Raw genomic sequence first — 20526 nt, 5'->3', positions numbered from 1 at the left:
AAAATTGATGGCATCATGATTCCTGACTGTTTCATGCAAAGATGTGCACTGGACTTTTTAAGCACTGTACCGAATTGACCTAAATTGCAAATAGGCTACATAAAATACATCTGGGGGTTTTTTCATGCTCACTGTGGTACCTCTTTTTTTTTTTTCGCTTTGGAAAACTTTTGATTGCACAGACCACTAGTAATAATCCTAGGATTGGACAAACCTTCACACATCATAATACAAGGGAAGCAAACTAACTCAAAACATACATTTAGCATACGCAAGCAGAAATAACAAATGGTCACATAAAGATTTAATTGCAGGCAAACAAAACAGTAAATATCATAAGCACACAATATCGTATAAAAGAACGTTCTTTTTGACAGCCTCTGTGGTTGCTAATAAACAGTCCTTGAGTGTCAAATGACGACGGATCATTAATGCAGTATGGAAGAAGCCTTGAACGTTCTGACGGCTCCTCCGCAACAAAGCCAAAGGAGCGCGCGCGCGCGCGCGCGTGATGAGGCGTCGGCCAGGAACTTCATGACTCGAATGAATGAATTTTTGAATGACTTTATTTGTTTCAAACATGTAAACATCATCAATCAAATGAAGACACATGAAAATAAAAAGCAAAAACAAGGTGAACGTCATTTAAATGATGCCTGTATAAATACTATTATGTTTGTACATAATACAATCTACTGCACCAAATGGGCTATTTACTTGTCTGAAAAGGAGGAGTGGGAAAACGTACGACATGCTTTTGAATATTTTCAGGCAAACAGTTTTGCTTTCATATACTTGGATTTAATTATTTGTATTTACTGCTAAACGAGTTGACTGCTTTTCGCTGTTGTACACGTCCAGAACATTTACAAAATTACAAACACGAAAGGATACAAAGTGGACAGTGCTGGTTTTTTTTTTTGTTTGTTTCTTTCTTTCTTTCTTTTGGTCATACACAAACAGGCGCGCGCGCCACTGCCCACGTGGCTTGAGAGTGCTTTGAGATGACTACCTTTGAATGTGACGTGTTCGACGGCGTGTGGGCGCGGCCTGCCTCTGGCTCGGAGCAGGGTGCACCAAACGTCCATTTTTCTCTGGACTAAAATCCACTAACTAATCTCAGTGAGGCGATTTATCACTTCTTTCCTCCCGACTGCAACCGTTGCGACCCTCAGCGAGAGGGGGGATTTTCCTCCAACATGTGGAAAGAACTAAAGCGTGTTCTTCTCGTGATTGGCATATATTGGACATGTGGCTCAGGTAAGCAATTTGTATCTTTAGTCCATTGAAACAACAGTCAAGAGCTGGAATGTACTGTACTGTGAGTTAACATGACTGCATCTGCTTATCTTCTAATGTGACGGTGCCTGAGATAAAAAAAAAAAAAAAATGAATAAAAAAATGAATCATTGCAATGTCACACCAAATGGACGACAAAAACTTTGAGGAAGAATTCTCATTATTCGGACACTTTGATGTAGTTGCTGTGTACAACTTGGTTTGAGAGGAGCACGATTGCTTTGTGCCGTGGTGAATTGTCCCGGGCCGGACCTTTCTTATTATCGAGGCTTGCCTTTATCATCATTTTCATCGTTCATGTGGGCTGCTGTTATGTCCGAACATACGGGCAACTCGACTTTGAAATGACGAGCTAAAACCGTTGAGTCAAGTGTCTTTGCGGTTTTTTTTTTTTTTTTTTTTTGTACGGCGCTCTGTTTTTTTATTTTTTTATTCCTAAAACATGGGCACGCTTGGAATTCCGGAGCGGCTGTTTGGACTTTGTGACACTTAGATGAGTTGCACCGTTAGGGTTAAAAGACAGAGAATGTCAACAAGACACAAGAATAATAATAAATGATATATAATAATAATGATAATAGTGATAATAGTGATAACACTCGTTTAATGGTAATAAACGTAATACATTTATTATTAATAATAATGATAATAATAATAATAATGATAATAAAGAATAATCATTTCTTATACAATATAAAGACAAGGTATTTCTTGGCGCCCCCTATGATACGAATATTTTCATGATTTATATTAGCTAATTATAATGAATGCTAATCAATCATTATTAGCCATTATTAATAGTTTCTTACAGTCCTTGATGGAGTATTAGCAATCATTTCTTACAGCCCCTTTTTATACAACAGATATTTCCTAGCACCTCATGGTTATTGGGATCTAAATATAGATCATAATCATTATGTTATATGAATAATTATATTGTAATTATATTATTAATAACAATGAATAAATATAATTTAACAATCATTTAGTACAGCCCTTTATACAATAGCCATTTCTTGGCGGTTCTATTATAAACAAATATTTCTCATGATTTAGATGATCAAAGACTCATCAGAGACATCAATAAACTTGAGCTAAGAAGGGGGGAGCGGTCCAACTGTTGCAACGTGTTACTACATTCGATTGAGTTGCGTTGTGCTGTAGCACCCTCTAGTGGTGAAATGTGTGACGACCTGATTTGAGTTTAGGTCATTGGTCATCGATATGCCACACGTGCGTAACTGCTGGGTGGGGTGATTGCTGAGGGTGAAGATGATGATGATGATGATGATGATGGCATCTTTTAAGTGGAACAACTTGCACCATTGCTGGCTGACTACATACGTTTTGCCCCACTTTACATCTGAAGCTTGGTATCATCACTTTGGGGAAATTGTGTGCAATCCTGGGCAGGCGTAAGTGATGCTTTTATGCGAACAATCAGCAGCTCCACTTTGCTGCATGGCGCTGGCTGGACCCTAAAATGAAGGACAGGCACGTTTTTGGAAGGGGCCAAAGCGACAATAGTTGCCCCCCGCCCCCCGACAGAATCCTCGTGCATTTGGTTGAGATGCCCCCAATGAAGTAAAAACATGCAAGTGTTCCATCGGTGTGCTCTGATCTGTCCGCCTGATCCCCAAATTGTGCCTTCAGCCAACAAGTGTCTTCCCGGGTGGCGCAAGCACGACTCCAGCTGCTACAAGGAGGAGATGACGCCCAACGGATGGCTGGGGGCCCGGCACCACTGCGTCTGGCAGGGCGGCGACCTGCTCTCCATCACCTCCTCGGCCGAGGAGGACTTTGTGAAGGACACCATGGGCAACACCCGCTTCTGGCTGGGACTCTCCAACCAGGTGAGACGGAAGCAGTCGTGGACTCTGCAGCCACAACTGGAACTGTTTTCTTTTTTGCACCCCAGAAATGCGACGACGTCTGGTGTCGCTTTGAAGGCGGGAGCCAGAAGCTGATCTGGTCCGATGGCGAGACAACGACACACACCAACTGGGCCTCGGACCAATTTAAAAGGTAAGAAGTCACATCTTCGCATGCTGTTGTCAGGCGGACACGCGTAAAGGTTCTGGAACCAATTTTGAGAACGAGCACTCAAGGAAAAGTAGGAAAATGTTCCTTTTTATAATCTATTCCTTTTTATAATCTACCGACAGCGCCGACGTCGCGTCCTGCGCCTACGTCAACCAAGGAGCTCATTATTCGTCTGGGAAGTGGAGGTCTGGCTCCTGCGCTTCCTCGCTGGCCTACATGTGCAAACGGCCGCCGAGTAAGTCTGCACGTCCGTGGTCACGTTGCTGATGAAAGGTGAGATGCGCAAACGGGTCTTTTTTTGCAGGCTGCCCGGAGGGACGGACGTCTACCTCCAATAGTGTTTCTGCTGTTATGAAGAGTGAGTTGGAGCACGCTTATTTGCACCATCTCGTCATGGTTTCCTCCTCAATGTTTTTCTTTGTGGCCTCAGCTTCCGACTGCGACGATGGCAGCTTCCTTTATGGCGATGATTGCTATCTTTTTGACGCGACGTATAGAACTTGGGAGGATGGCGAGAAGTTTTGTCTCGCCCGGCGAGGCCACCTGGCTAGCATACACTCTGAGCAAGAGGCCCGATTCATTGCTGGTGAGCACCAAGAAGAACCGCCACAGTCGTCATTTGGCTGAAGCTCTTCTTGCCCTGAAGCTCTTGTTCTTCTTCCTTTCATCAAGATCACTCAATTTCCTCTCACACTTGGGTGAGAGAAAAGAAGAAGGGCAACAACTACGAGTGGACTGACGGAACACCTTCTAATGTAAGTGGATTGCTGAAGGCCTTTGGAAAAGTCATGTTGCAGGCATCCGTCTTGTCTGGAGGCATCGGGCAGCCGCTTACAAAGTATTGGCGCTCTGATTCTAGAGAGGAGGCGGTTAAGATGATATATCCCGGCCGGTGGCTCGGGTTTATCGGGTTAGTTGCTTTGTGCACGTTTCCCCCAGACATTTGGGTTGTCAGGGCGGGTACAATGTTTGATTGCAATGTTCATACTACTTCTGACTGACAGGGTTAGTTGCTTTGTGCACATTTTTCCCAGACATTTATTTGGGTGCCAGGGCGGGCACAATGTTTTATTGCAATGTTCATACTACTTTGACTGACAAAAGTGAACCCAACAACCAAAGTGAAACTTTAATGAGAGAAGGTACGAAAACGCTGCAAGTGAGGAAATGCGGCGGGAAGATGACCACATTAAATGCAACGCGCTAAAGTTCTGTCCAAAATCTCATCCGCAGGACTCCGGACAAATGTATAGCTCCTACTCCAGTGGTGTCTGTTCCTTTTTGAATTACAACCACTACCTGTACAGAATGTATGGTTGCCACTGGAAATACCCACCGGTCTGCAAAACAGGTGCAAACGTCCCTCCCGAGCGCCCCTTTTGGATGTGTCAAGCATTGGCTCATATTCGCTGCCCTTTTTCTGCAGCCAAGCGCGGAGGGCCTCCACAGCTGCCACCATTAGTCAGCCAGCCGGGTAGGTGACCCGCACTGCCGCCGTCTTACGCTGTCTTGCGCCGTCTTACGCCGTCTGGCTCGCAGACTGGACTCAGAAATGCGGCTGGTGGCTAGACTACCCCGAGGGCGACTTCTGCTACCTGATGATCCGCCAGCCCACCAAGACCTGGCAGGAGGCGCAAGCTGACTGCAAACGCCTCCAAGGGAACCTGCTCAGCATCACCGACCGCGATGAGCAGATCTTTGTGCATGGTAGGCGGCCGTGAATTGAAATATTGGCCATGAACAAGTTTTTGTTGTTCTATGTTCATTCCGAACCTGTTTGAAACATGAAAATAGGAAAATAAAACACCGCTTTAAAGTGCCATGTCCGAGTCACTGAAAGAAACAACCCAAAACCCCCAACAACAAAGAATGCTCGAGTAGAAGGAAGCAGAGCTTTTTAGATTCCATTCAACAAATAATTCAATCAATAAAACCGAAGTGGACACACTTTCAGATTCCTTTTTGCATGTGTGTAGTCAGTTTTGTTTTGGGTTTTTTTTCCCCCTCATACATGTTAAGAAAGCAGTTTTTGGACACTTTTTTGAAACACTTTGATGCTTGCACTATTTACGTGCTCATTTTCCAGACCATTCCACAATTTCAAACGTTTTATGATAACGTTCCTTCTTACGTGTCCTCATAATGCTGGTTAATTTATTCTTGTATTTTTATGAATAGTTTACACAGCGTGTTCTTCTCCTCGCAGGCCTTTTTAAGGCTTTAGTGACCCACATGGGCTCTTTGCCTCTTTTTTGTGCTATTTGTTGACAGGACAGGTTTTATGGTATAATGTTGGAAAGAAAGAGAGAGAGAGATATACTTGCAACATCAGCACTTTGTTTTTGTTGAGGTCTGATACCCTCAGCCGTCTAGCCTGTTTCAGTAGCTCCGATTTGTGTTTGCAAACCGCACTGTTATCGCTGCTTTGCTTTTGATATTTCTCGATGGTCCCCCTGTCTAACTCAATTCCTTTTGAGCTGAGAAAGTCGGATCAGCCGGAGCTCAACGGATAACGCGTCCTCCTCACTCGGCTCCTCTTGATGATGTCGTTCATTCTGGTACAGGTTACATCAAGGCTCTGACGGACGCATCTTCTCTGTGGTTGGGCGCCAATGTCCCCATCCATGACGAAGGCAGCACTTGGGCTGACGGAAGCCCGTTCACTTACACCCGCCCGACTTCAGGTCTGTCGGAGACGGTTGTCTGCTGCATTTTGCAGGAACGGAGGAGCGCTGAGATCTTCTCTCCCGCCCCCCCCAGGTACCGCCAATGGAAATTGTCTTTCCTTCCTCACTGGCAACAACTGGATTTACGACTCGTGCAACAAGACGAGAGGTTACGTCTGCAAGAAGAGAGGAGAAGTGGGTAAGTGAGAGGCAACGCCCCACCGACTGTCATCGCCCCTTGACGTCTGACTGTGCCTTGACGTCTCTTTTCCTTTCGTCTTGCAGTAAAGGCTACGCTGGCTCCTGAGTGTAAGTCGCCTTCGACTGCGTCGAAAACAATGACCCTGGAGTCACACCATGCCAACCAACAAATTGTGTGCTTTTTCATTTTTATGAAGTACTCAGCCACGTGTTGAATGTTTTTTGCGTCGGTTTACCTTGTACAGCGGCACTTTGGTTGTTTCTCAAGCGCGAAGGTGAATGTTCGGCAATCCTTTCAAAATGTAAACGTCTCTGATGCCATTGGGCTAAGCTAACCAAGCCGAGTCCTGGATCTTCCAATTTGCCCGAGAAAATGTAGATTTGGCCAGCCGTGACCCGCAAATTGCCCTTTGCTCAAAATGGTGGACTGGAGGGCAAAAACAGGAGTGTACTCTCATCTGTTCGCCAAATTGTGCCCTCAGCCAACAAGTGTGCTCCCGGGTGGCTCGAGCACGACTCCAGCTGCTACAAGAAGGAGGAGGACCCCAACGGTTGGCTGGGGGCCTGGCACCACTGCGTCTGGCTGGGCGGCAACCTGCTCTCTGTCACCTCCTCGGCCGAGGAGGACTTTGTGAAGGGCACCATGGGCGAGGACACCCCCTTCTGGCTGGGACTCTCCAACCAGGTGAGACGGAAGCAGCAGTGGACTCTGCAACAACTGTGACTGTTGTTCTTTTCCCCCCCAGAAATGCGACAAGTTCTGGTGTCGCTTTGAAGGCGGGAGCCAGAAGCTGACCTGGTCCGATGGCCAGACAACCACACACCGCAACTGGGCCTCAAATCAACTCGAAAGGTAAGACGTAACAACTTTGCATGCTGTTGTCAGGCGGAGGAGCCAATTTTGAAAACGCCCACTTGGGGAAAAAAAAAAAACACGGGAAAATAATTCCTTGTTTTTTTTTTCTCCCGACAGCGCCGACGTTGCGTCCTGCGCCTACGTCAACCAAGGGGGAAAGGGTGATCCCGGCAAGTGGCGGTCTGGCTCCTGTCTTTCCTCGTTGGCCTACGTGTGCAAACGGCCGCTGAGTAAGCCTGCACGTTTGTAATCAAGTTGACTTTGAAAAGAGAAAAGCTCAAACAGGTCTTTTTTTTATGCAGACTGCCCGACGTGTTCGCCCAAAAGTGGTCCTGCTCTAGTGATGAGTGAGTTGCAGCACACTTATTTGCACTTGTCGTCCATCTTGTCATGGTCATGTTTTTCTTTGTGGCCCCAGCCTCCACCTGCCAGGACAACACCTTCCACTTTGGCGGATATTGTTATCATTACGAGAAGACGGTTACAACCTTTGACGATGCCGAGAAGTTCTGTCTTGCCCGGGGAGGCCACCTGGCTAGCGTCCACTCCAAGAAAGAGGCCCAATTTGTGTATGGTGAGCACCAAGTGCAACCGCTGCAGTCGTCATTTGACTGAAGCTCTTCTTGCCCTGAAGCTCGTGTTCTCCTTCCTTTCCTCAAGATCACTCGCAGACCTCACAATCTGCTTTCGTGGGACTCAAGAAGGAGGACGACGACGAATACGAGTGGAGTGACGGAACAACCTACGTAAGTGAAATGCCTTTGAAAAAGTCATTTTTTAAAAGATGAGCTGGGAAAGTCCAAATTTGAGCAGGATAAAAGTGGAGAAATGCCGCTCGAGGCTTCAACGATTGTCTTGTTTTGGAGGGGAAATGGGTAAAACTTGGGCGCGAGTGAGCAACTGCCGAGGAAGGAGCGTTGGGAAGCCGAGCGGACAGAGTCCAACACGCTCATGTCGTCCGCAGAAATACGACGGCTGGGAAGATGGCGACGCCACGGGGAACTGCGCATTCGCAAATTCTGTTGGGAAGTTGAGTGCCAGCTCCTGCACAACGCAGCGGCCATTTGTCTGCAAAGCAGGTGCGAACGCCCCTCCCGAGCGCTCCTCCTGCACACATCAAGCATTTGCTCATGTTTGCAAACACCCCCTCCCCCCTTCCCCCGCAGCCAAGCACGGAGGGCCTCAACAGCTGCCACCATCAATCGGCCAACTACGTAGGTGTCGTCGCGCACTGCAGCCGTCTTGCCCCATCGGCACGCCGTCTTATGCTGTCTTACGTCGGCAGGCTGGACTGAGAAATGCGGCTGGTGGCTGGACGACCCCACCGACGACTTCTGCTACCTGTTCAAGTTTCAGGCCACCAAGACCTGGCAGGAGGCGCAAGCCGACTGCAAAGGCCGCCAAGGGAACCTGCTCAGCATCGCCGACTCGGATGAGCAGGGATTCGTACGCGGTAGGCTGGCCATGAATTTGCTAGGTCTTTGAGAAAAACCTTTTTTTTTCCGCTACGCCTTCCTTTCCAACTCAAAACCTGATAAACCCGAGCGAGATATGGCCAGCGTTGCTCGGTTGTTGTTGGTTTTTTGTTGTTTCACTCTTTGTTGCAGTATTGTTAGCGCTTTGTCACAGCTGTGCCGCACCCATCAAGTTGTAGTGCAGAGTCAAGTGTGAGTCGTTTTGGAATCTTGCATGTGCTCCTTCGGATCCAAAGGTATCGCCAAGCTTCTGGCGATGAATGACGACGCCTCCCTGTGGTTGGGCGCCGACGCCTCCGTCAAGCGTGACGGCGATAAGTGGACTGACGGATCCTTCTTCTCTTACCTCCACTCGAGTGCAGGTTGGGCTGAGCCGGTTGTCAGCTGCACTTTGGAGGAACGGATGAGCGCTCAGATCTTGTTTCCCTCCCTCCCTCCAGGTGTCACTGAAGGGGGGAAATGTCTTTCCTTGCTCACTGGCAGCGGCGACTGGGAGCGTGATGAGTGCGACAACAAGAAAGGCTACGTCTGCAAGAAAAGAGGAAAAGGTAAGTGAGATGTGACGCCCCGCACTGGATCGTCATCACGTGTCGACATCCACGTTCTGGTTCCCGCTTGTAGGAAAATCAGCAAAACCCCAGCTGCCACATGACGGTAAGTCACCTTGTCCGTCTCTGTAAAAAAAGACATGGAGAGAAGTCAACGGTTGTGCTCTCACAGGCTACAAGAAGAAGCTTCTCTGCCAAGACGATTGGAAATCCCTCGAATGTCCCGATGAAAGAGTCATCCGCATACGGTCGGCTTTCCATGGACGGAAGCGTGGCGATGTCTGTCCGAGTGGCGGCGGATCACGCGGTAAGAATCCTCCAGCGGCATCGTTGTTTTTGGCTCGCTGTCCTGGAGCCGTTTCTGTCACGAGGCTTTCACACGCCGTCAGCGTTGGCGGTAACTCGTTTGTAACGTATAACTCAATATCAACATGCATGGACGTGTGAGCGATGGCAATAGAAAATGTTTATTTGACTTTGAATAAAAATAGAAAACGATGAAAAAGAGCGAAGCTGTGCGTTTTTTGGATTCCTCTTTTTCTAATAGTAATTAACCATTAAAATCCCCTACGTCCTGTGACAAGTTGAAGTCAGTATGGAAGTGTGCGAAAAAAATGCGTGTGAAATGGTGGTGTGTTGTCACTTGCAGATGACTGCAGGGTGGAAGGGGCTCTCCGTCACTTCAGAGGATTGTGTGACAACTATCAGATTTGCCCCATTTACCCCATTTACCTTACGGATACGGACTCCTGCCCTGGTGTCTCCAAATACCTCCACGTCGTCTACAGCTGCGAGAAGAAAGGTGGGCTTCACATCCTGACACTTGCCTATGGATGATGTGCCAAGGAAAGAATCCAACGGATCCCCAGATAGAGCGTCGGCTAGGAACGGGTGACCAGACATGAGAATGACCGAGCGAGCGTTCCTTCCACATTGTCTTTTTTTTTTTTTGTCTTTCCCCAGTGTGTCTTGATAGTCTGGGCATCGCTGACGGGAGCATCCCAGACTCTTCTTTTTCAGCCTCTTCCTCTGCGATCAATGCCGAACCTCACAAAGCGCGTCTGGGGGGCAGCGGTTGCTGGAGACCCTCCAAAATAGGTACGTAAAAACAAAATCACAGCTCGTTTGTCGTAGTTTGGTATCCTGAGCAATGGAATGCCTTCCGCCCTCAGTCGGCAGCTGGATCCAGGTGAACCTCGGTCAGAACTTCAAGCTGACAGGCATTGAGACCCGGAGCTGTACATACCGATTGCAAAGTTCCAGTGTATTTGAGATGCAGTTCAGTATTGACGGAGTGACTTGGTATCGCCACCCAGTACAGGTGAGCGGTCGCTGGCTCTCGACTTTGTCGTCCAGGCTGTTGTCGTTCCTTGCAAACGCGCGTGTTTTCTTTCCAGCCTTCTGTGGGGACGTATATCCTAACCAGGCCCGTGTTCGCCCAGTACGTCCGCCTCCTGCCAAGGTTTTTGGGCCTACGCTTTGACGTCTTTGGGTGCACGTCTGTCGACAGCGCTCGCGGTGAGTACGACGTTTGGAGTGCAGTGAGAAACTAGCAAGAAACGGGCTTTGATTTTCCCTTCTGACCCACAGAGATCTTATGCAACAGCACAGCCACCGACCTCAGCCTCGACGGGCCGATGACGTGAGTCAGACTTGGTATGATGTTTCTTGCCGAAAGGCCTCCTCCTTACTGAGCAAACTACGTCCGCAGGGTCCGGTGCCCACTGGGCTGCGCCCAAGCCGGCTACAAGGTCTACGGAACACGAATCTACGACCAAGTATGTTAATTACCGCATGACCTGCGAGCGGAGTTCTTGTTCTATGTCTGAGACGTTCTCTGAGTGCAGGACTCAAGCATCTGCGCGGCTGCTATTCACTCGGGCGTCATTGAGATTGGAGGAGATGTGACTTTGCAGAAGAGACCGCCACAGAAAGCCTACGACGGCTCCACCTGTAACGGAATCAACTCAACAGTGTGCGTGGTGCGCTTTCACTGGCGAGTCCACTTAAAGATGCCCGGCTCATTCTCACTTTACTGTCTGCAGATATGTGAACAAATTGGCTCCGTCTCCGTCTTACACTTTTACTGACATGGGTGAGTAGAATGTCCAGAATAGAAAGCATTTCTTCACGTGACGCCATCTTGCGCGCAGAGCCGAGATGCTTGGACCGTGACTGGGAGGAGTTTGCGGACTTCTGCTACAAACGTTTTGATGATACAAAGACGTGGTACGGCGCTCGACACTCCTGCTGGGGTCTCGATGCCAATCTGGTGTCCATTCGCTCTGATGCTGAGCAGGATTGGCTGCAGGACTTCTTGAAGTCTGGTGCGCGCGCGCGCTAAGCGTCGCTCACATCGGTTTGATATCTGCCATATCTGGAAAAGCCATTGAGAGCTCTGTTGCCGTTTGTCCTCTGCAGCCCCCGGAAACACGTGGACCGGACTGAACGACCTGGTCAATCGCGGCAAATTCGTGTGGTCAGACCGCCGGAAGGTGACGACCTTCACCAACTGGGCTCCGGAAAACCCTACTGGCCTGATGGAGAATTGCGTGGCCACCTTGAGCCAGGTAGGTGCAGAAAAGATTGACCCGCTCGCCGAAGACAAGTTTAGATTTAAAATCAATCTCATTCTGACGTTCAGTCTGGCAAATGGAAGAAGATGTCCTGCATGGAATTAAACGGCTACGTGTGTAAGATGCCCACAGCGCGTTATCCGCTGGATTTGGACAGTGCCAATGCAAGTTGCGAGTAATCATATGAACCTTGCATGATATTCTGCTTGGTTTACCATGCATTTTGATTGACTGATGGATTTACCATGCATTATTATGATTGATTAACCATGCATTGGTTGTCTTGTTAGTTAGCATGTGTTATGATTCTGTTTAAGTTACCATGCATTCTTCTTGACTTAACATGTGATAATATGATTTACCATACATTATTATTATTTTGTTCAATTTACCATGCATTATTATGAATGATTAACCATGCATTGGTCTTTTTGTTAGATTTACCATGTGTTGTTATTATTCTGTTTAAGTTACCATGCATTCTTCTTCTTGACTTAACATGTGATATTGTGATTTACCATGCATTATTATTTTGTTCAATTTACCATGCATTATTATGATTGATTAACCATGCATTAGTCGTCTTGTTAGAGTTAGCATGTGTTATGATTCTGTTTAAGTTACCATGCATTCTTCTTGACTTAACATGTGATAATATGATTTACCATACATTATTATTATTTTGTTCAATTTACCATGCATTATTATGAATGATTAACCATGCATTGGTCTTTTTGTTAGATTTACCATGTGTTGTTATTATTCTGTTTAAGTTACCATGCATTCTTCTTCTTGACTTAACATGTGATATTGTGATTTACCATGCATTATTATTTTGTTCAATTTACCATGCATTATTATGATTGATTAACCATGCATTAGTCGTCTTGTTAGAGTTAGCATGTGTTATGATTCTGTTTAAGTTACCATGCATTCTATTTCTTCTTGATTAACATGTGATATTATGATTTACCATGCATTATTATTATTTTGTTCAATTTACCATGCATTATTATGATTAACCATGCATTAGTCGTCTTGTTAGATTTACCATGTTATTATTCTGTTTAAGTTACCATGCATTCTTCTTCTTGACTTAACATGTGATATTATGATTAACATGCAATATTATTTTGTTCAATTTACCATGTTATTATTCTTAGATTTACCATGCATTTTCATAGTTGATTTCTTATATTTCATTCACTTATTGTTAAATTTACCATGCATTATTATTCCATCTGTTTTACCATGTTTAATTGACCCCAAAAAAAACAATAAAATAATAAAGACAATTGGTGTCACCTCTCAACTCATTGGATAGTTTACTGATTTGGACAGAGATGATACTTTAGTGCTCCCGATGTACGAGTATTGGTCAGACCTCCTCATGACGCCATTTTGGTGCATTTTTGCATGGCTCTTTGTAACAATTTGGAAAAAAAGATGTACTCTATTGCTTTCCACGTCATGAAATCCATCCATTGTCCTGAAGTGCTTCTCCTCACGAGGGTCGCGGCTAGCCTATTCCAGCTGGGGGCACATCCTGAACTGAGTGCCAGGCAGTGGCAGGACCCACATCATTCCCATCACCCCCCTTCCAAAAAAAACCCCCCAAAACAAGTAGGAGCGGTCAATCGGCCTATCATGAATGTTTTTGAAACGCGGGAGGAAACCTACACATGCAAACATGCAAACCCCACACGAGATGGCACTAAAGACTGCGCCTTACGTACTGCACAAATCAAGCAGTAGATATCAAAATTCCACCACACTAGTGTCATGTAAAAAAAAAAAAAAAAAAAAGTCACAAGATGACAACCATGGAAAAAAAATTGATGGCATCGTGATTCCTGACTGTTTCATGCAAAGATGTGCACTGGACTTTTTAAGCACTGTACCGAATTGACCTAAATTGCAAATAGGCTACATAAAATACATCTGGGGTTTTTTTCATGCTCACAGTGGTACCTCTTTTTTTTCCGCTTTAACGATCGTCCGCAAAAAGGACACTGGGTCCCCATCGTGACCTGCAGTGAAAATGAAAGTTTTGAAAATTTGCATGATTTATTCAACTGTTCTTGCTTTTTTTATGGACATTTATTGAGCGCACAGCCATGCCGCTCGAGACTTTCCAAGACATTTCATGTGGGGAATTTTGTCCCCAAGTGGATACTTTTTAGTTGTTATTATCATCAATTTGACCGATAGTGACCGGTATGTCGACCTCAAGGTCATCAAGGAAATAGTCAGCCTTATCGGTCCATCAGTGGATTTTTGTTTTCTCCTTTTCTTGCTGAATACCAATCGTCCACAAAAATGGCAATCGGTGTCCCCATTGTGACCTGCAGTGAACGGGAAAGAAAATGTTTATTTTCAAAACTTACATTATTGATTCAACTGACTTTTCTTTGCGATTTTTCTGGACGTTTATTTAGCGCGCAGCCATGTCGTTCGAGGCCTCCCAAGACATCTCATGCCGGGAATTTTGTCCCTAAGTGGATACTTTTTAGTTGTTATTATCAGTTTGGCCCGTGAACAACTATTTGTCTTTGCGCGCGCGCGCGTGATGAGGCGTCGGCCAGGAACTTCATGACTCGAATGAATGAATTTTTGAATGACTTTATTTGTTTCAAACATGTAAACATCATCAATCAAATGAAGACACATGAAAATAAAAAGCAAAAACAAGGTGAACGTCATTTAAATGATGACTGTATAAATACTATTATGTTTGTACATAATACAATCTACTGCACAAAATGGGCTATTTACTTGTCTGAAAAGGAGTGGGAAGACGTACGACATGCTTTTGAATATTTTCAGGCAAACGGTTTTGCTTTCATATACTTGGATTTAATTATTTGTATTTACTGTTAAACGAGTTGACTGCTTTTCGCTGTTGTACACGTCCAGAACATTTACAAAGTTACCAAAACGAAAGGATACAAAGTGGACATTGCTGTTTTTTTTTGTTTGTTTCTTTCTTTCTTTCTTTTGGTCATACACAAACAGGCGCGCGCGCCACTGCCCACGTGGCTTGAGAGTGCTTTGTGATGACTACCTTTGAATGTGACGTCGACGGCGTGTGGGCGCGGCCTGCCTCTGGCTCGGAGCAGGGTGCACCAAACGTCCATTTTTCTCTGGACTAAAATCCACTAACTAATCTCAGTGAGGCGATTTATCATTTCTTTCCTCCCGACTGCAACAGTTGCGACCCTCAGCGAGAGGGGGGATTTTCCTCCAACATGTGGAAAGAACTAAAGCGTGTTCTTCTCGTGATTGGCATATATTGGACATGTGGCTCAGGTAAGCAATTTGTATCTTTGAAACAACAGTCAAGAGCTGGAATGTACTGTACTGTGAGTTAGCATGACTGCATCTGCTTATCTTCTAATGCGACGGTGCCTGAGATAAAAAAAAAATGAATAAAAAAATGAATCATTGCAATGTCACACCAAATGGACGACAAAAACTTTGAGGAAGAATTCTCATTATTCGGACACTTTGATGTAGTTGCTGTGTACAACTTGGTTTGAGAGGAGCACGATTGCTTTGTGGCGTGTGGTCAGTTGTCCCAGACCGGACCTTTGTTGTTATCGGGGCTTGCCTTTATCATCATTTTCATCATCACGGTATTCATTATTTATTCAGCACGCTTTTACTTACGCTTATACTTGTTTACTTGTTTGTTTGTTGTGAGCCATGTCTTGTCACCGTGGGATAGGGGGGAACGAAATTTCGGTTACTTTGTGTGTCTTTGGCATGTGGAGAAATTGACAATAAAGCTGACTTTGACTTTGATTCACGTGGGCTGCTATTATGTAGCATACGAGCAATTCGACTTTGAAATGACGAGCTAAAACCGTTGAGTCAGGTGTCTTTGCGTTTTTTTTTTTTTACGGTGGTAAACGAGCCATTGGTGATTTTTAAGTGCGCACTGGCTGTCAGCATGATGTGTATTGAAGTTGAGCATGTAACTTTAAAATATTCCATCTAAAATTGCTCTTTTATTTTGAAAACCGAATGTGTTTGTATGTGCTGTCGCGTTACTGGGCTTTTCCTTCCATCTCTTTTTTCCGGGTTTACTTTTGTTTTTCCTTCGCTCTGTTTTTTTTTATTTTTTATTTATTTTTTATTCCTAAAACATGGGCACGCTTGGAATTCAGGAGCGGCTGATTGGACTTTGTGACACTTAGATGAGTTGAACCGTTAGGGTTAAAGACAGAGAATGTCAACAAGACACAATAATAATACATTATATATAATAATAATGATAATAGTGATAATACTAGTTTAATAATAATAAAAGTAATAAATGTATTATTACTAATAATAACGATGATAATAATAATAATAATAAATAAGAACAATCATTTCTTATACAATATATTATGCACGTGTATATAGACAAGCTATTTCTTGGCGCCCCTATGATAAGAATATTTTCATGAATTATATGAGCTAATTATAATGAAGAATAATCAATCATTATTAGTCATTATTATTAATAGTTTCTTACAGTCCTTGATAGAGTATTAGCAATCATTTCCTACAGCCCCTTTGTACAATAGATATTTCTTAGCATCTCTGTTATAAAGAAATCATGGCTATTATGATCTAAATATAGATCATAATCATTATGTTATATTAATAATGTAATTATATTATTAATAATACACCTTCGTGTTTGGTCTGTTAACGTCACACACAAAAAAAGTTGCAACACAGTTGCGCAGTTCATAATATCGCTGTGCATCATCAAAATGTGTCGGCATATGTTTTCAAAGATTGCAAAATTGAGTAGGACTTTTAGGAGACTGATTTCAATGCGTGTTCATTTCTCCTCGTGAATCGCAGGGCTTATCTGAATAATTGCTTTTGCCCCTCAGAGTCCATGCTTATTAGCTTTGATTGATTGATTGATTGAGCCCGCACTTTAAAAGCCCTTTTTCTCCATGAAACACTCAGGCCAGCCTGGCTTGCTTGGCTTTGTACTTTGATATAAGGAAGGACTAGGCTTCTTGAGTTAACAAGGGGAGAGCGGTCCAACTGTTGCAACGTGTTCCATTCGATTGAGTTGCGTTGTGCTTTAGCACCCTCCAGTGGTGAAATGTGTGATGACCTGATTTGAGCTTAGGTCATTGGTACGTGCGTAACTGGTGGGTGGGGTAATTGCTGAGGGTGAAGAAGATGATGATGGCATCTTTTAAGTGGAACAACTTGCACCATTGGTGGGCTGACGACATACTTTTTGCCCCTGAAGCTTCGTATCATCACTTTGGGGCAATTGTGTGGAATCCTGGGCAGGCGTAAGTGATGCTTTTATGCGAACAATCAGCAGCTCCACTTTGCTGCATGGCGCTGGCTGGACCCAAAAATGAAGGACAGGCAAGTTTTTGGAAGGGGCCAAAGCGACAATGGGCGTTGCCCCCCCCTAAAGACAGAATCCTTGTTGAGATGCCCCCAATGAAGAGCACAGAGTAAAAACATGCAAGTGTTCCATCAGTGTGCTCTGATCCCCAAATTGTGCCTTCAGCCAACAAGTGTCTGTCCGAGTGGCTCGAGCACGACTCCAGCTGCTACAAGAAGGAGACGACGCCCAACGGATGGCTGGGGGCCCGGCACCACTGCGTCTTGCAGGGCGGCGACCTGGTCTCCATCACCTCCTCGGCCGAGGAGGACTTTGTGAAGCGCACCATGGGCAACACCCGCTTCTGGCTGGGACTCTCCAACCAGGTGAGACGGAAGCAGTCGTGGACTCTGCAGCCACAACTGGAACTGTTTTCTTTTTTGCCCCCCAGAAATGCGACAACGTCTGGTGTCGCTTTGAAGGCGGGAGCCAGAAGCTGACCTGGTCCGATGGCAAGACAACGACACACACCAACTGGGCCTCGTACCAATTTAAAAGGTAAGAAGTCACATCTTCGCATGCTGTTGTCAGGCGGACACGCTTAAAGGTTCTGGAACCAACTTTGAGAACGAGCACTCAAGGAAAAGTATGAAAATGTTCCTTTTTATAATCTATTCCTTTTTATAATCTACCGACAGCGCCGACGTCGCGTCCTGCGCCTACGTCAACCAAGGAGCTTATCGTTTGCCTGGAAGGTGGAGGTCTGGCTCCTGCGCTTCCTCGCTGGCCTACATGTGCAAACAGCCGCCGAGTAAGTCTGCACGTCCGTGGTCACGTTGCTGATGAAAGGTGAGATGCGCAAACGGGTCTTTTTTTGCAGGCTGCCCGGACAGACAGACGTGTACCTCCAAAAGTGTTTCTGCTGTAATGAAGAGTGAGTTGCAGCACGCTTATTTGCACTTGAACCATGTCGTCATGGTTTCCTCCTCAATGTTTTTCTTTGTGGCCTCAGCTTCCGACTGCAACGATGGCAACTTGCTTTATGGCAATGATTGCTATCTTTTTGACGCGACGCGTAGAACTTGGGAGGATGCCGAGAAGTTTTGTCTCGCCCGGCGAGGCCACCTGGCTAGCATACACTCTAGGCAAGATGCCGGATTCATTATTGGTGAGCACCAAGAAGAACCGCCGCAGTTGTCATTTGGCTGAAGCTAAAATGCCCTGAAGCTCTTGTTCTCCTTCCTTTCATCAAGATCACTCAACTCACAGTCTGATTTGGTTGGGAGAAAAGAGGAAGGGCAACAACTACGAGTGGACTGACGGAACACCTTCTCATGTAAGTGGATTGCTGAAGGCCTTTGGAAAAGTCATGTTGCAGGCATCCGTCTTGTCTGGAGGCATCGGGCAGCCGCTTACAAAGTATTGGCGCTCTGATTCTAGAGAGGAGGCGGTTAAGATGATATATCCCGGCCGGTGGCTCGGGTTTGTCGGGTTAGTTGCTTTGTGCACGTTTCCCCCAGACATTTGGGTTGCCAGGGCGGGCACAACGTTTTATTGCAATGTTTATACTACTTTGACTGCCAAAGTGAAGCCAACAACCAAAGTGAAACTTTAATGAGAGAAGCTACGAAAACGCTGCAAGTGAGGAAATGCGGCGGGAAGATGACCACATTGAATGCAACGCGCTAAAGTTCTGTCCAAAATTTCATCCGCAGAACTACGGTCAATATTACCACTACAGTCATGGTGTGTGTTCCCGCTTGTATACCAACTACAACCTGGACAGAAAGTGTTCTTGCGGCTGGAGACACCCACCGGTCTGCAAAACAGGTGCAAACGTCCCTCCCAAGCGCCCCTTTAGGATGTGTCAAGCATTGGCTCATATTCGCTGCCCTTTTTCTGCAGCCAAGCGCGGAGGGCCTCCACAGCTGCCACCATTCGGCCAGCCGGGTAGGTGTCCCGCACTGCCGCCGTCTTGCGCTGTCTTGCGCTGTCTTATGCCGTCTGGCTCGCAGACTGGACTGAGAAATGCGGCTGGTGGCTGGACTACCCAACCAACGACTTCTGCTACCTGATGATCCGCGAGCCCACCAAGACCTGGCAGGAGGCGCAAGACGACTGCCAACGCCTCCAAGGGAACCTGCTCAGCATCGCCGACGACCATGAGCAGACCTTTGTACATGGTAGGCGGCCATGAAATGAAATATTGGCCATGAACAAGTTGTTGTTGTTATATGTTCATTCCGAACCTATTTAAAACATGAAAATAGGAAAATAAAACACCGCTTTAAAGTGCCATGTCCAAGTCACTGAAAGAAACAACCCAAAACCCCCAACAACAAAGAATGCTCGAGTAGGAGGAAGCAGAGCTTTTTAGATTCCATTCAACAAATGATTCAATTGATAAACCGAAGTGGACACACTTTCAGATTCCTTTTTGCATGTGTGTAGTCAGTTTTGTTTCAAAATTTTTCCCCCCTCATACATGTTAAGAAAGCAGTTTTTTTTTAAACACTTTGATGTTTGCACTATTTACGTGCTCATTTTCCAGACCATTCCACAATTTCAACCGTTTTATGATCACGTTCCTTCTTACGTGTCCTCATAATGCTGGTTAATTTATTCTTGTATTTTTATGAATTGTTTACACAGCGTGTTCTTCTTTTCCTCGCAGGCCTTTTTAATTCTTTAGTGACCCACATGGGCTCTTTGCCTCTTTTTTGTATTATTTGTTGACAGGACAGGTTTTATGGTATAATGTTGGAAAGAAAGTTTTTAGATAGATAGATAGATAGATAGATAGATAGATAGATAGATAGATAGATAGATAGATAGATAGATAGATAGATAGATAGATAGATAGATAGATAGATAGATATACTTGCAACATCAGCATTTCATTTTTGTCAGATGCTGGTTGAGGTCTGATCCCCTCAGCCGTCTGCCCTGTTTCAGTAGCTCCAATTTGTGTTTGCCAACCACACTGTTATGGCTGCTTTTAATATTTCTCGATGGTCCCCCTGCCTAACTCAATTCCTTTTGAGCTGAGAAAGTCGATCACCTGGAGCTCAACGGATGACGCGTCCTCCTCACTCGGCTCCTCTTGATGATGTCGTTCATTCTGGTACAGGTTACATCAAGGCTCTGACGAAGGCATCCTCTCTGTGGTTGGGCGCCAATGTCTCCATCCAGGACGAAGGCAGCAAGTGGGTTGATGGATCCCTGGTCCACTACGTCTACTCTGCTTTAGGTTTGTCGGAGACGGTTGTCTGCTGCATTTTGGAGGAACGGAGGAGCACTGAGATCTTCTCTCCCGCCCCCCAGGTACCGCCGCTGGAAATTGTCTTTCCTTCCTCACTGGCAACAGCAACTGGGAGTACGACTCGTGCGACGAGAAGAGAGGTTACGTCTGCAAGAAGAGAGGAAATGGTAAGTGAGAGGCAACGCCCCACCGACTGTCTGTCATCGCCCCTTGACGTCGGTCTGTGCCTTGACGTCTCTTTTCCTTT

At 45.6% G+C, this 20526-nt stretch overlaps 2 protein-coding genes across 6 annotated transcripts in view; both read left to right on the top strand.

Moving 5' to 3' along the window:
* Positions 1-1038: 1038 nt before the first annotated feature.
* Positions 1039-20526, top strand: part of LOC148397589 (C-type mannose receptor 2-like) — a 43012-nt gene continuing 23524 nt past the window's right edge. The window contains exons 1-12 of one of the 5 annotated variants that reach the window (XM_088375532.1): positions 1039-1260; positions 2953-3152; positions 3218-3324; positions 3465-3577; positions 3647-3700; positions 3773-3928; positions 4015-4097; positions 4576-4693; positions 4769-4816; positions 4882-5049; positions 5907-6026; positions 6103-6207. In XM_088375532.1, the coding sequence (XP_088231658.1) occupies positions 1200-1260; positions 2953-3152; positions 3218-3324; positions 3465-3577; positions 3647-3700; positions 3773-3928; positions 4015-4097; positions 4576-4693; positions 4769-4816; positions 4882-5049; positions 5907-6026; positions 6103-6207 (1333 nt within the window). In that variant the 5' untranslated portion in view covers positions 1039-1199. Of the gene's footprint in view, positions 1261-2619; positions 2884-2952; positions 3153-3217; positions 3325-3464; positions 3578-3646; positions 3701-3772; positions 3929-4014; positions 4098-4575; positions 4694-4768; positions 4817-4881; positions 5050-5906; positions 6027-6102; positions 6208-14756; positions 14974-17203; positions 17404-17468; positions 17576-17715; positions 17829-17897; positions 17952-18029; positions 18186-18270; positions 18354-18732; positions 18848-18922; positions 18968-19032; positions 19201-20147; positions 20268-20341; positions 20447-20526 lie in introns of those variants that run through there. The other 4 variants (XM_088375534.1, XM_088375531.1, XM_088375535.1 and 1 more) reach the window with 4 other exon arrangements.
* LOC148397591 (uncharacterized) lies at positions 8535-12959 on the top strand. Its single transcript, XM_088375765.1, has 15 exons — positions 8535-8902; positions 8981-9088; positions 9162-9194; positions 9261-9395; positions 9738-9890; positions 10052-10186; positions 10261-10409; positions 10486-10606; positions 10679-10730; positions 10800-10866; positions 10936-11063; positions 11134-11183; positions 11242-11415; positions 11510-11658; positions 11733-12959. Exons 1-15 carry the CDS (start codon positions 8755-8757, stop codon positions 11841-11843), a joined length of 1713 nt encoding a protein of 570 aa, XP_088231891.1. The 5' UTR covers positions 8535-8754; the 3' UTR covers positions 11844-12959.

Source organism: Syngnathus floridae, chromosome 5 (assembly GCF_059516105.1).
Source record: "Syngnathus floridae isolate MCC-2025c chromosome 5, RoL_Sflo_1.0, whole genome shotgun sequence".
Taxonomy (NCBI): Eukaryota; Metazoa; Chordata; class Actinopteri; order Syngnathiformes; family Syngnathidae; genus Syngnathus; species Syngnathus floridae.
This window is presented reverse-complemented; position numbering and strand designations above follow the sequence as displayed.